At 35.4% G+C, this 15,967-nt stretch overlaps 2 protein-coding genes across 2 annotated transcripts in view; one reads left to right on the top strand and one right to left on the bottom strand.

The window, feature by feature from the left end:
• The window catches only part of PSMA8 (proteasome 20S subunit alpha 8), a gene marked incomplete at both ends in the record, with an annotated part of 29,501 nt that overhangs the window by 3,021 nt on the left and 10,513 nt on the right, over nt 1-15,967 (top strand). The window contains 2 exons of the mRNA XM_081078332.1: nt 7,769-7,895; nt 14,624-14,748. Of these exons, the coding sequence (XP_080934458.1) occupies nt 7,769-7,895; nt 14,624-14,748 (252 nt within the window). The remainder of the gene's footprint in view (nt 1-7,768; nt 7,896-14,623; nt 14,749-15,967) is intronic.
• SS18 (SS18 subunit of BAF chromatin remodeling complex) overlaps nt 1-15,967 on the bottom strand; it is a 94,199-nt gene that overhangs the window by 70,512 nt on the left and 7,720 nt on the right. The gene's annotated exons all lie outside the window — the stretch shown is intronic.

Here is a 15,967-nt window from a genome sequence, read left to right as displayed (position 1 = left end):
GATCAAATAAATCGTCCTAACAAGACCCAATTAGTATTATAATGGAGAGTATGGGGCATCATGGGAACTCTAGATGTTAGGGGGGTCCCCCTGAGGAAGTAATGTTTGAGTAAACATCTGAGACATGAAAGATAACCAGGTGAAAAAGTGGAAGGGGAAAAAGGGAGTATTTTAGACAAAGGAAATAGCATGTGGGAAGACCAAGCAGAAAAAAAACTAATATATTCTACTAACTGGAAGGCATGCAGGGTTGCTGAAGCAATGGAAAAGGGGGACAAAGTGCAGCTAGAAATGGGCCAGATCATAGAATGCCTTTAAGGGAACAAGAGGCCTTGAAGAGTTTTGATGAGGTTATTGTCATTCTCTAGATTATTGTTGTGTATGTCTTTCTAGTAACAGATTACATTTATCCAACCACAGAGGTACTCACATGACACAGGTAGAATCATAGTTTCATCCTCCTGGCTGTAGTGATGAATATGTGATTCAAATCTAGCCAGTATAAATCCATTCTTTGGACTTCTCTAACTAGAGATACTGGTAGCTTTTTTCTCTGGGAGACTTTTGGGATATGAGGCTAGGGTGCCGGTGGCCATCTTTGTTTTCTGTATAGAGAAAGCCTCTGTGCATCAAGAGTAAATATTACAGCCCTTAGATCCTTTTGTCCAAGTCCAGCTGTATGCTCTCTTAGTTTGCCTACTGAAAAATGGTTCTTACTAATACAGGTTCTAAGTAGAGGAATGCCACATTCAGATTTTCTTTTTTTTATATATATATTTATTTTTCAAAAGTTTCTCAGACTACAGTAAATTTGGTCAGTAGATTGGATGAAATAAAGACTGAAAGCAAGGAGACCACATAAGAGTCTATGGAAGTAGTCCAGATGGAAGATGCTACTCATTTTTGTTAGGGTTGGGGGACAAATGGAAATGAGGCAGATTCCAAAGAAACTTCAGTAGTAGAGTTGATACAATTTGATGATTATTTGGATGGTACTGTGGGGCAATAGAAGGAGAGAAGGAGGTATTGAAGGAGAGGTTAAAGATAGTGCCTTCATTGCTGGATTTCACCAACAAAGTGGCACTGCTATTAGAGATTATGAAGCACTAAATTTGAGGGGAAGAGAATTGAGGTTTGGACTTGCTGAGACTGAGATGCTTACTTACTGGAACTGTAGTAAGCACCTCTAAAATGGCCTTCAGTGATCCCCCACCTTCCGGTGTTCATGCCCTTGTGTAATCCTCTCCCCCTGGGCATGGGCAGAACCTAGTGACTCCTAAGGGATGGGATATCACTTCAGAAATTAGATTACAAAGAGATGGTGACTTACATCTCCCTCAGCCTCCCTATCTCACTTGCTCACTTTGGTGGAACCCAGCTGCCATGTTGTGAGTTGCCCTGTGGAAGGGTCTGTGTGGCAAGGAACTGAGGGATGCTTCTGTTCAAAACCCAGTATAGAACTGAGGTCCTTAGTCCAAAGTCCACGCGTAACTGAATCTCACTAACAACCATGTGAGTGAGCTTGGAAAGGGATCCTGCCCCATGAGCCTTGAGATGAATGAAGCCACGGGGAACAACCTGATTGCAGGCTTGTGAGAAAACCTGAGCCAGAGGGCTTAGCTAATCTGTACTGATTCCTGACCCACAGACACTTTGAGGCAACTGAATATACATGTTTGGAATTTAGGAGATTGATCTGGGGTGAAATAGTAATTTTGAAGTGCATCCTTTCTCGAGCCTTGCTTAAAACATGTTGACGGTCAAGTGAATGAGTATTCTTGAGTATTCACTTAAGAAGACAAATATAGACTATAGACTATGTAAAGAATAACCTACAACCTTGATGACCGATGTATAGGTTACTTTGGCTAGACTCTGGGAAGAGTGGGGGTAAAAACCAGGTTACTATGAACTGAGGTAAGATGATAATATTTGGCTTTTTAAAGGGTTGAGACAAAGAGATAGGATTGAAGTGAAGTGGTCTTTAAGATTTTGTTTAAGATAAGAGAGACTAGCATACGTTTAAATGTTGGTGAGAAAACGTCAGGAGAGAAAATTGAGGTTTATTTATTTTTACGTTTATTTGATTTATTTTAAACTTTTTTATTATGGAATATTTTAAACAGAAAAAGATATATAAAGGGAATAGTATAATGAACCTCTGTATGCTGATTACCCACCTCTAACAATTACCAACTGTTTGCCAATCTGTTTTATCGTTCCTCAACTTTACCCTCTTCTCAATGGAATAATTTTTATTGAGATAATTATAGATTCACTTGTAAAAAACTTGTATACTTTGCCCATTGTCTGCCAATGGTAACATTTTGCAAAACTATGGTTCTGTATCATATTAGGATATTGATATTGATACAAGCCACCTGTTTTATTCAGATTCTTCCAGTTTCACTTGTACTCGTTTGTGTATAATTAAGTTCTGTCATATTTTATTACCTGTGTACATTCGTGTACCCCCAGTCGACATAGTGAACAGTTCCAACTCCACAGGGTCCCTCATGTTGCGCTTATGTAACCACACCCACCTCTTTACCCTCTGCCACACACCTTTGCTTGGTGTCCATAGCCCTAATCTCTGACAGCAAGCACTCATCTGTCCTCTAGTTCTAAAATTTTGTCATTACAAAATGTTATATAAATGATATCATACGGTGTGAACGCTCTTGGGGTTCAGTTTCTTCCCTTGAGATTCATCCAAGTTGTTGCATGTATCAGTGTTTTATTGCTGAGTAGTATTCTGTGGTATGGATGTACCATATTGTTAAACTATTCACCTATTGAAGACTATTTGGGTTTTGTCCAGTTTGGTGCTGTTGTGAATAGAAATGCTATGAACAGAAATGCTATGAACAGTTTTTTGTGTGAACATAAGTTTTTCTTTCCCTGGTATAAATGTCTGAGTGTGCAATTACTGGGTCATATGGTAATTGCATGTTTCATTTTGTAAGAAAGTGCCAAGTTGTTGCTCAGCGTGGCTGTGCTATTTTACATTCCCAGCAGCAGTGTATGAATGATCCAGTTTCTACACATCCTTCCAGCATTTGGTGTTACTGTTTTTTATTTTGGCCATTTAGTTAAGTGTGTAATGATACTTTGTAGTTTTAATTAAATTATCAATTAATAGCTAATGATGTGGAACATATTTTCATGTGCTTATGTGCCATCTGTATATCTTCTTCAGTGAAATGTCTTTCAAGTCTTTTGTTCATATTCTAATTGGATTGCCTTTTTTAAAATTAAGTTTTCACAGTTCTTTATATATTCTAGGTTCTCGTCCTTCGTCAGGTATGTGGTTCGCATGTATTTTCTCCCAGTTTGTAGCTTGTCTTTTCACCCTCTTCATATGGACTCTCACAGAGCAAAAGTTTGAAGTTTTGATGAGATCTAGTTTAACAATTTTTCCTGTTATGGTTCATGCCAAGTCTGAGAACTCTGCGTAGATCCCCATTTTTTTCCCTGTTTTCTTTTTTCTAAAAGTTTGTAGTTTTACATTTAAGTCCACTATCCATTTTGAGTTAATTTTGGTATCAAGTTTAGGTTGAAATTCATTTTTCAATGGAGTACTTTAAAATAAATCCCATTTGTTTCATACCCAGGTAACATGACATTTTATCGGTAAATATTTCAATATGCATCTCTAAAAAATAAAGATGTTTCTTAAAACCAATATCACTCTGAATGAAATTAACAAAATTCCTTAATATTTTGTAATAGTCTACATTCTAATTTTCTTAAACTCACAAAATATCTTTTTATAGTTATTTTGTTTGAGTCTGAATCTAAAGCTCATATATCTCACTTCGCTGTTAGGTATCTCAGTTTTACCCTGGTACAGCATCCCCTCTTTTTCTCCTGCCTTTGACTTCTTGAAGAGACTGGGTTAATTGTTTGGTGGAGTGTCCCACTTTCTAAATGTCCTGATTGTTTCCTTGCTGTCATAGAATTTACTCTTTAGAGAGATAACTAAAATAAATAAGTAAATAAATAAATTGATTGCAAGAATGTAACAGGTTTAGAGGATAATAGAGAAGGACTGCTGGAGGCGAGATTTAAATTGAGACCTGAAATAAGAGAACTGTTCCAGGCAAGGGAATATCACGTGTAAATGCTTGGAGGAGAGAAACTGACTTGTGTTTGAGAATGTCTTGAAAGAAGGTAGTGTGGCTGGTGCTCGGCTAACAACAATGACATATTATTGGAGAGTAGGCAGCGGCCAGATCACGCCCAGCTTTGTAGACAAGACTAAGGAGACTGAAAAAAAAAATTTCTAAGTACAGTAGAATGTCATGGAAGGATATTCAAGTGGAGTAATCTGACCCTACTGATGTTTTTAAGTGCTTACTATGGCTGCTTTGTGGAGACTAGATGGGAGTACAGCTGGGGGAGTGAGGAGTGGGAGGAGGGGTGTGCAGAGATGGGGAGCAGGATTAGAAACTGGAAAATTTACTAGGTTATGCAGGCAAGAAATGATGGTTGCTTATACTGGAGAGGTGACAGGAAGACGTAGATAGCTTTTGCAGGTAAAATGGAAAGACACTTGGTAATTGCTTGGAAATGGGTGGGGTGTGGGAGAGGGAGTTGTAAAGGATGACAAGTGGTTTTTTTGGCTAAACAGGTGAGGGGATGGTGATTTATTTTCTGAGATTATTCTGGCTACTGGTTTGTGATACTTTTAACAAGTTGTGAAATGTTCTTCCTGCTTTTCTAGTGTTGCTTTTAAATTAGGTTGTGGATATTGAATTTTATCAGATGTCTTTGTAGCTTTTTTCATTTACTTTTAATTTTTACTATTGAATTGTTTTAGTTAGGACTATTTAAGTTGCAAACATCAGATATCCAACTCACAATAATTTAAGCAAAAACGTGAATCTATTGAATCAAGTACCCAAAGGGAGCAGGGGTAGTAAACCTTGCTTTTAGGTTCAATTCAATGGCTACTAGGGCCTTAAATGACCACAGTAGAATTGATGTTTCTTTCTTTCTCTCTCCCTTCCTCTCCCTATCCATCCTTTGCTTTCTCTCCCTATTACTTTCATTCTCAGACAAGACCTCCCTAAGCGGGGACTCCTAAGGAGCCCTAGGCTCCAGGCTCCCAGTTCTATGTACAGCAGAAAGAATTATCCTGTCTTTCAAAAACTTCCTGTAAAACTTTAAGGATTTATGGTTTGGCTAGACTGGGTTACATTATAGCCCCCTCTCTCCCCAAAGACTTAGTGTTTCTCCAAGAATGACTGAAGTGCTATGGTTGACAGAAGGCCAAAAATAATAGATCTTTGCTATCCATATAGCATTTATATTTATATTAAAATGAACCTTCTAAGCCTGACACGTGCTTTTGAGGGATAGTTCTTTTCTGAAATTATCCCATGTTTGTTGGTGAGACTGAATTTTCTTTCCTTTTTTGAGTCTGTATGGGCAGTTTTTAATTTTTCTATTCTGTCATCCTTTCAGTCAGGTTTTCAAATTTATTAACTTAGGGTTATAATTTTTAAATTATCTTTCACACGTGTATATATTTCATTTACTTTTTCTGCCTTTTGGCTAGGTTAACTGAGACATCTTTTAAAAGTATTTCTTTAAAAAACTATCCTGTTATTATTTATCAGTTTTTTGTTTTGTTTTCTCCCTAATTATTAATTTCTGCTTTTTTCCCTTTAAGCTTAGCTTAAATATTTTTACTCCTTTTTGAACTTCTTGACTGAACTTTTAATATTTTGTTTGATGTTATAATATGAAATTATGAATTTTCTTCTGAGAAAAATTTCGTCCACATCCAAAAGACTTTGATATTAGGATTTTCATTATAAACATTTTCTAGATAGTATGTGTTGGCAGGTGTTTTTTGTTTTGTTTTATTTTTGAAAAGAAAAGATTTATATATACAAATTCTTTGAATTTGGGTCATCCACAAAGATAATAGGGTGGGGTGGTTTAAGTAAGAGGAAGAGAGCAGTAGCCTATGGGGGCTGTGGGCAATGGGGTCAGGGATTAAGGTGGAAAATTATTTGGGGGGCTGCCAAGCCCCAGGGACTTACAAGGGAGCATGCTTGGCTTGCATTGCCTCGCCTCCCACTGAGGCCAGTCAAGCAAATCTGAACCTCCCTTCTGACTCCCTCCTGCTTTCTTTTCCTCCTTCTCTCCTCCCTCCCTACTCCACCATCTCTGGAATGGGATGAGCCTCTTCCTGTAACTCAACCCTTCAAAAGGCAGTTCTGCACACAACTCCCAGGCTGTGAGGGCGCCTGTACAGAGACACCCTGACCCAACCTGTTGGCAGTTTTAACTTCTTTATAAAGTTGAAAATTGTTTGGGTGAAAGTTATAATAATTATTGTGTGGTCTTGTGACCAATTTGTTTGATTTATTTTAATTTGGGGAAAATATTGAGATTTTCTTCAAGTCCTAATATATGTTCATTGTTATGATGTCCTATGGCTTGATAAGAAGGCATGTTCCCTATAGGGTATGAGGTTCAACATGTGTCTATCAGATGAGGGTGGAGTGTGGAGGGAGGGTTGCTGATTTGTGACAGGATGGTTAGGGAAGGCCTGTGTATAAACTGACAGACTTGAATGAAGCGACAGAACAATTAGACAAAAGCCTTGATTAGATTGTCTGTTTTTATCGTTTCTCAGTCTTTTGGTTAAGATCATGTGTAATTGTCTGTGTTTTTTTTTTTTAATTGAAAGATGTAATCTCAGGCCTAGTTCTATATTTAATCTGTTCTGTAGTTTTTACTTCAAGAATGCTAATTCAGAACACACCTTTTTGCATAGTTATGTTATATAAAACACTTGGCCACGAGGCAATCATAAACACAAATACCAATATGAAAATACTTAGGGGGCTGGGGGGAGGGAGATGAGGATAAGGGGGATTGAATATATGGTGATGGAAGGAGAACTGACTCTGGGTGGTGAACACATAATGGGATTTATAGATGATGTAATACAGAATTGTACACCCGAAATCTATGTAATTTCACTAACAATTGTCACCCCAATAAATTTAAAAAAAGAAAGAAAAAAGAAAATACTTAGATTACCATTGTAATATAGAATTAGAGTTCTCATAGATTACTCTTGCACCCCTGAGAATAAAGCCATGTTTCCCCAGAAGTCCCTCTTTGAGAACTACTTCCCTTGTACATTATTCTTTGGACTTTTTTCCACTTCCTTCCCAAGGGAAGGGCTGAAGGGAGGAACAGCAATGCTTTGTTCTTGTTATATTCCTATTTGAGTTGAGGCTTTGTTTTTCAGTGATCCAGGGTGAGGGTATTTGATCTTTCTCTTGACTGCTTATGACCCCCCAATCTTTACCCTTCCAAACTGTGAGATAACCTGGGAGAGATTTCAGAATGTTACTACTTACCTTTCTATACTATTTCTACCACTACCAGTACTCATACTGCTCATTCTGTAAGGAATCCACATGGATTCCCAGCATCTTTGTTCATTTTGGTTAAAATTATTCTATATTTAGATGGCAAATCTTCAGGTGTATTGTATGAGATTAGGACACTTATGTAGTTTAAGCATTTGTGGAATATTCTATCCCTATGTCTTCTTTGTTTTGAGTTTGGAGAATGGACTTTCAGTATGCCTGGATCTGTGCAGCTATTTTCTTAGAAGTCTGATTTTCCACTTTAATTGAATGTTTAAGGAAAAGCCTTTTCCTGTAAGTCATGTGTTAGAATAACTTGATTTAATGTTAACACTGACAACTAATTATGTTTTTAAATGACTTGACAGGTTGGAATTCGAGGTACTGATATAGTTGTACTCGGGGTAGAAAAAAAATCTGTTGCCAAGCTTCAAGATGAAAGAACTGTGAGGAAAATTTGTGCCCTTGATGACCATGTCTGCATGGCTTTTGCAGGTACTTATAGACTTACAGTAATGATACAGAGTATCTTTAGTGTGGTAGGGTAACACATTTGGCCGTACTACAGCTGTTGTCTATATGCATACACAATATATGGCATTATTAAACACAAACAACATACCCTATTTTTTCTAGAAAATCACAACTCTACACCAGGATTTCTGATAGTTAGCTTTGATAAAATATAAATGTTAGAAGGTGTATATTATATCACCTTAATTATAACTTTAGGTAGCTGTTTTCTTTTTAAACTTTTTATTTTGAAATAATTGTAGATATCAGAAAAATTATAAGAAAACACAGTGCAGTCCCCTTCACCCACTTTCCCTCAATGGTAACATCTTCAAAAACCAGTAAATTGACATTGTTACAAGCCACAGAATTTATTCAGATTTCACCAGTTTTACATGCACTCATTTGTGCGCATGTGTGTGTGTGTGTGTGTGTGTGTAGTTTTATTAGCTTTACCACATGTGAAGATTCATGTAGCCATCACCATAATCAAGATATACAATTCTTACATTACGACAAAGCTATCCATGCTATTCCTCCTCCTCATCTCTAACCTCTGGCAATTATTAATCTGTTCTCTTCTCCATCTGTATAATTTTGTCATTTTGAGACTGCTATATGAATAGAATCTTATGGTGTATAACCTTTTCATCCTGGTTTTTTTTTCATTCAGCACAATTCCCTTGCAATTAATCCAAATACAGTTGCATATATCAATAGTCTGTTGTTTTTTGTTTCTGAATAGGATTTCATAGTATGGATTACCTCACATGGTTAACTCACTCATTGAGGAATATTTGGATTATTTCCAGTTTGGAATTATTTCCAGTTTTTACCTACTACAAATATAGTTAGTGTGAATTTTCATGTGCAGGTTTTTGTGTAAACATAGGTTTTCATTGTTCTGGGATTAATACTCAAGAGTACAATTGCTGGGTCATATGATAATTCATGCTTTGTTATATAAAAAACTGCCAAATTGTTTTTCAGAGCTTTGGTAGTGTTTTACATTCCCATTAGTGGTGTATGAACGATTCATTTTCTCTGCATCTTCAGCAGCATTTAGTGTTGTTACTATTTTCTATTTTAGACATTTACATAGGTATATAATGAAACCTTGTTGTGGGTTTAATTTGCATTTCTTCATGGCTAATGATGTTGAACATATTTTCATGTGCTTATTTGCATCTGTATAGCAAACAAGACATGTTTCTTATGGTGTTTTTTTGTTGTTGTTGTTCATTTTCTAACCATGTTTTTTCCATCAGAATTTTATAGTGAAGTTTAAAAACCTTATTAAGCAAAAAATAATCTTTCTCTTACTGTCTTAATAAAGGAATTATCTTGCCACAGAACAAATCTTAATGAAGTTTAAAAGCTTGAAATCATACAAAGTATCATTTCTAGTTAAAATGGAATAAAACTGGAAATCAACAGCAGAAGGAAAACTGAAAAATCCACAAATATGTGGAAATTAAATAATCCTCTTTAAAAAACCATGAGTCAAAGAAAAACATCACAAGAGAGAGTAGGACATATTTTGAGACAAATGAAAATTAAAACACAAATACAAAACATATGAGATACAGCAAAAGCAGTGCTGAGAGGAAAATATATAGCTGAAAACACATATCAAAATATATTTCAATTCAACAACTTAACTTTACATCTTAAAAACTAGAAAAAGAGGAACAAACTAAACCCAAAGCTGGCAGAAGGAAGGAGATAATAAAGATTAGAGCTGAGATACATAAATAGACAATAGAAAAACAGTAGAGAAAAAAATCAACAAACCCAAGAGTTGGTGTTTTTGAAAAGATCAACAAAATTGACAAACCGTTAGTCAGATGGACTAAGAATGAAAGAAGACTCAACTAAAATCAGAAATGAAAAAGGAGATGCTATTTACAACTCAATAACAAAAAACAAGCATTCCAATTTAAAAATGGGTAGAGGACTTGAACAGATACTTCTCCCAAGAAGATATACAAATGGCCAACAGATATATGAAAAAATGCTCAACTTCACTATCTATTAGAGAAATGCCAATCAAAACTACCTCACACCTGTTAGAATGGCTGTTATCAAGAAGATAAGTAATAACAGTGTGTGAGAGGTTGTGGAGAAAAAGGGACCCTTACATACTGCTGATGGGAATGTAAATTGGTACAGACACTGTGGTTCTTAAAAAAATTGAGAATAGAATTACCATACGACCCAGCAATCCTTTTCTTCTGGATATCTACCCCAAAATTCTGAAACATTTATCCATAAAGATACATGCACCCCTATGTTCATTGTAGCACTATTCACAGTGGCGAAGACATGGAAACAACAAAAGTGTTCTTCTATAGATGACTGGATAAAGAAGATGTGGTACATATGTACAATTACATATATACAATGGAATATTACTTGGCTATAAGAAAAGATGAAATTCTGCCATCTGTGACAACATGGATGGATCTGAGATTATCATGCTAAGAGAAATAAGTCAGAAATAAATAGTTGAGCACATTATGACTTCACTCATATTTGGCATATACAATCGAAGGCAAGAAATGAACAAGACAAAGAAACAAACAAAAAACAATGTACACAGACAACAGTTTAGTGGTTACAAGGAGGTAAGTGGGGGAGGTGGGGTTGTAGAAGAGGGTAAAGGGGTCAAATATATGGTGATGGAAGGAGAACTGACTCTGGGTGGTGAACACACAATGCGTTATGTAGATGATGTATATAGAAATGTACATTTGAGACTTATATAATTTTACTAACTAATATCACCCCAATAAATTTAATAAAGATAAAAAAGAACAAGGGGACACTACTACTGATTTTACAGAAATAAAAAGGATTATGAGAATACTATGAACAATCATACACAAACAAATGAGATAACCTAGAAGAAGTGGACAAATTCCTTGAAATATACAAATTACTTGAAGTTACTCAAGAAAAAAATAGAAAATCTCAATAGATGTGTAATAAAAGTGAATCAATAATCAAAAACCTCTCAATAAGGAAAATGTCCAGACCAGATGTTTTCAGTGGTGAATTCTACCAAACATTTAAAGAAGAATTAATACCAATCCTTCTCAAATGCTTCCAAAAAATTGAAGAGGAAGGAACACTTCCATATTTATTCTATGAAGCAAGTATTACTTTGATACCAAAACTAGACAAAGACACTACAAGAAAAGAACTACAGTACGATATCCCTTATAAATATTGATGTAAAAATCTTAACAAAATACTAGGAAACCAAATTCAGCAGTATTAAAGGGATTATACACTATGACTAAGGAATTTTATTCCTAAGGATAGTTCAAAATATTAAAATCAATCACTGTAATATACCACATTACCAGAATGAAAGGAAAAACTACGTGATCATTTCAACTGATGTAGAAAAAGAATTTGACAAAATTCTACACCCTCTTATGATAAAAACATTCAACAGAGTAGGAGTAGAAGAAAACTACCTCAACATGATAAAGGTCATATGTGAAAAACCCACAGTAAACATCATAGTCAATGATGAAAACCTAAAAGCTTTTCTTCTAAGATCAGGAATAAGTCAAGAATGTCCACTTTGAATACATTCTAAGAGAAATACAGTCATAATAGGACAGTTACTATATAAGATACCTAGAGTAATCAGATTCATAGAGGCAGAAAAAATGGTTCAAGAGGTGTGTTGGGGGTGGAGGAAATAGGAAGTTATTGTTTCACGTATTCAAAGTTCCAGTTTGGGAAAATAAAAAAGCCCTAGAGATGGATGATGATGATTGTCCAGCCATGTAAATGTACTTAATTCCACTGCCTTGAACACTTAAAAATGGTTAAAATGGTAAATTTTATGTTACATATATTTTACTACAATAAAATTTTTTTAAGGAGTCATCTTAATATAAATGATGGAATGCTGTAACATCTGATACATATACCTTTCAGACTTTAATGTAAAAATAATTTAAAATGTATATAACTTTTTAGCAGAGTAAGATATTTACTAATATTCTCCTTACATATTAATTGACTTTTGAAATTAGAAAATACCTAAATGTCTATTATTGGGGAATTGGTATAATAAATCATGGTATATCCATGCAGTTGCTTAAAAGCACAGGCTCTGGAATCATACCAACTGGGTTCTAAGACAGACTCCATTATCCACTATACCTATGACTGGGCAATACCTTGCCTCAGTTTAGTCATCTGTAACATGGGGTTAATGATGGTATCTACCTTATTGATTTGCTACAAGGATTAATTGAGTTAATACAGAGGAAGCCTCTAGAACTATGTCTGGCATACGTATTTAACAAATATTACTGTTACCACTAACTACTCTTACTACTACATCATCATCACTATTATTTAGTGACAGTTAAAAAAGGAGGTGGTAGGATTTGTATGTATTGACATACATATTAAAAATAGGTTACAAAAGAATATGTATGGTAACAATTCTGTTTATATATTGTGGAATTATATGGTATCTCTTATTCCCTCTGATGGAATGTTTTACAATGAGTACATATCAGAAAGAAATACAGTTTTTTGAAAAAATTCACATTCTTTTGTTGATGTTGTTATATTGTGCTTTTAATATTTGGAAAACAGCCCTTAGGGAAAAACCCAAAGAATTAAAAAAAAAAATTTATTTCATGTAGCATGTGGAATTCTGTTTAATAGCAGAAATTTTACATTATGATAGCATTTTCAAGGTAAAATTGTGGTACAATTATAAAAGCACTAGACTGAGGGCTCATTTCTGTAATTGCTTATTTATAAACAGTGAAATTGAAATTTTCAATGCTCTTTAAATAGAATTTGTTCTCTTTTTCCTACTCATTTAGTTTTGATTAGTATAATTGCTACTTATGTTAAAAATAGATACACACACAGACTTATGCTACTCATGTAATTTGGCAAATTTATCTGATTTTCTTGTTTGAATCAGTTCTACTACCACTTTCTAAGTATGATACTTTTATATTTTGCAGTTTTGAATCATATTTACATTGTAAAGGGGAAATACTTAGAAATCTTTCTATTTTCTAATTGAGTGAAGCTTTTAATTCGCAGAATAGTCTAAATCAATCTCCTCCCATTTTTTCTCTCAGATAACATTTGCAAAGAAGAGAATCAGTTTTTCTTCCTTTAACTATCTGATTGTATTTCACACCCTACCCATGAGTGAGTGTTAAGGTGATTCTTAACAGTGACATATTCTAACAGGTTCTTCGTTGTTGACTAAGAGTTTGTGACTGCGAAAGACTGATTGTTACATGAGAAACAGCTGTTTGAGAGACTTTGTGAATGAATATTTTGGGCAATGTGGTATTTAGAGAATGAGCAAAGAAACAAAACGAAAATGGGAAGATCAAATGCCAAAGAAGTCTTTAATAGAAATGTTTACAATCATTGCATCTATTTACGTTTTTAGTCGTTTTCTTTTTCTTTTTAATAGAAACACATTTATTTCCTTTAGGGCCGGCCCGGTGGCTCAGGTAGTTGGAGCGCTGTGCTCCTAATGCTGAGGTCACTGGTTTGATTCCCACATGGGCCAGTGAGCTGCACCCTCTACTGCTAAGATTGTGAACAACAGCTGTCCCTGGAGCTGGGCTGCCGTGAGCAGCCGGAGGTTGGCGTGGGCTGCCGTGGGCTGCCATGGGCTGCCGAGTGCTGCCGTGGGCTACTGTGTGTCGCTGTGAGCGGCCAGTGGCCAGTGTGAGTGGTTGGTAGCCAGTGTGAATGGCTGACAGCCAGCATGAGCTGCCTTGGGTTGCTGTGTGCTGCCATGGGCTACTGTGTGCAGCCGTGAGTGGCCGGTGGCCAGCATGGGCTACCGTGTGCAGCTGTGAGTAGCCGGTGAAAGCTGCCATGAGCTGCTGTGAGCTGCTGATGACTGGCAACCGACTGCCTCAGCCATGGGGAGCACAAGGCTCATAATACCAGCAGGGGCCTGGGAGCTGTGTCCTACACAAATAGACTGAGAAACAACAGCTTGAACCAGAGTTGGGGTGGAGGAGGTGGAAGAAGGGGGAAAAAAGAAAAAAAGAGTGTTCGGGATTAATTACATGATGTTTTGGTATGACAAAAGTCAGATGCAGTGTTTTCTATTTCTTTTTTAACATTCTTAATTTTCAAACTCATAACCTAGACAAAAAGCTGAGAAGTGATGTTACAGTTACATTCAATGAAATTTGAATTCAATAGATATATGTTAGATAATTAAGTGATATTCATTGTTTTCATAAGAAATCTAGCTTAGGTAATCCAGTTTAGGTAGTAAGTATATTGGTTTTTTAATCAGGATAGACCATCAACCTTTGAACAGTCTGCCATTAATGTCTTCCAAAAAAAAAGTTTAAAAAATAATGACTACAGAGATTGTACCAGCCCAACTACTGTGAATTAAACCATTTTATTCTTTGGGAAATAATTTACTTAACATTAATGCTTAACTATTATTCTTTAAGGCCATTTAAAAAAAAAAAAGGAAATAAGAATGCATTGAATTAAATCCCGAAGGAAATAAATCAGAATATTTGATAACTGATACTCTGTTTTACAAATTCTTTATAATGGACATACATTGAGAAAAACAGGACACTGTAAGAAAGATTCTATGGTAGCCAAAGCCCTTTCGACAAGGGAAAAAGTCATTCTTTTTTGTAATGTATCAACTACTTTTATAGGACTGACTGCTGATGCTAGAGTAGTGATAAACAGAGCCCGTGTGGAGTGCCAGAGTTATAAGCTTACAGTTGAGGACCCAGTCACTGTAGAATATATAACTCGCTTCATAGCAACCTTAAAGCAGGTAAGCCAACATTCCAACAGATTTCTTCCAGTTTTCTCCTTTATCATTATAGGTCCAATCATGGAAATACTACAGTCACTTCAATCATTTAGTCTACTAAGTCTACTAAATTCCTTATTCTTTCTCACATTTACTTCATACTCATAATCTTACTCCAGTTGGAATGATTGATTTGATCACTAGGAATCTCAATCAGTATCAGTTCAGGAAATTATATTAAAATTTGAAAGAGCAATAAATCTAATCTTTTAAGGGGATTTCTTCACTTCTGGAGACAGAGTAATGAGAACCATTTTTTAGTTTACCAAAGCAATACCCATGATTCTTTTACCTACAAACCTAAACACAACTGAATTGTTTTAGATATGACTTCCGAATCCATGAGTAGATACATGATTTGACATTAAGTATAATCATGGTGTATACAAGTAATTTTTCACTTATGTGTTTTCTTATATATATCTTATATATATGTCAACATAGTCCTTATTCTTACTAACATTTTATTGCACCTGGCTTTGTTGCACTTCACAATTTTGCATTTTTCACAAATTGAAAGCAAGACTCTCCACCAGCAAAAAGATTATGACTCATTTTATTGTGATATTCTCTTTATTGTGGTGGTCTGGAACCCAACCTGCAATATCTCTGAGGTATGCCTGTCATATGGTTTCTAGTTGTTATCTGGTAATTATTTAGGTTGTTTCCAGTTTCTTTCGTTCTCTCATTCTGGTGCTCTCTCTCTTGCTTGCTGGCTTTCAATTTGCTACTTTGAGAACATTATCTTACTCCCAGCTCTTATTTTTCTTTTTTGAATTATATTGTTAAATTGATTTTCAGCATGGGATTGCTAGATTAGAGATTATAATTGGTTTTAAGACTCTTGTTATATGTAACTAAATTACTTTCTAAAAAGATTGAACCAATTTTTATTGTGCAACCAGCAATGCATAAATGTATCCCTGAAGGATCAGCAGCATTGGGTTTTTCATTTTTCTTTTATTTAGCACATAGGTATAACATAGTGCTGTGTAGTTGTTTTAATTTCTATTTTATAATTAGTAGTGAAGTCGATTTTTTTCCACAATTTGGTTTATTATTTTCATTTCTCCTAGCATAAACTATTTTTCCTTTTGATAGGCACTCTAGTTAAGAATGTGCCCCCAGGAGCCAGAATTTGGGGGTTTGAATCTTGGCTTTGCTACTTCCTAGTTAGTGT

The sequence above is a fragment of the Rhinolophus hipposideros genome (assembly GCF_964194185.1).
Source record: "Rhinolophus hipposideros genome assembly, chromosome: 17".
NCBI classification, from domain to species: domain Eukaryota; kingdom Metazoa; phylum Chordata; class Mammalia; order Chiroptera; family Rhinolophidae; genus Rhinolophus; species Rhinolophus hipposideros.
The sequence above is the reverse complement of the archived record's forward strand: the minus strand, read 5'-3'. Positions and strand labels throughout refer to the sequence as shown.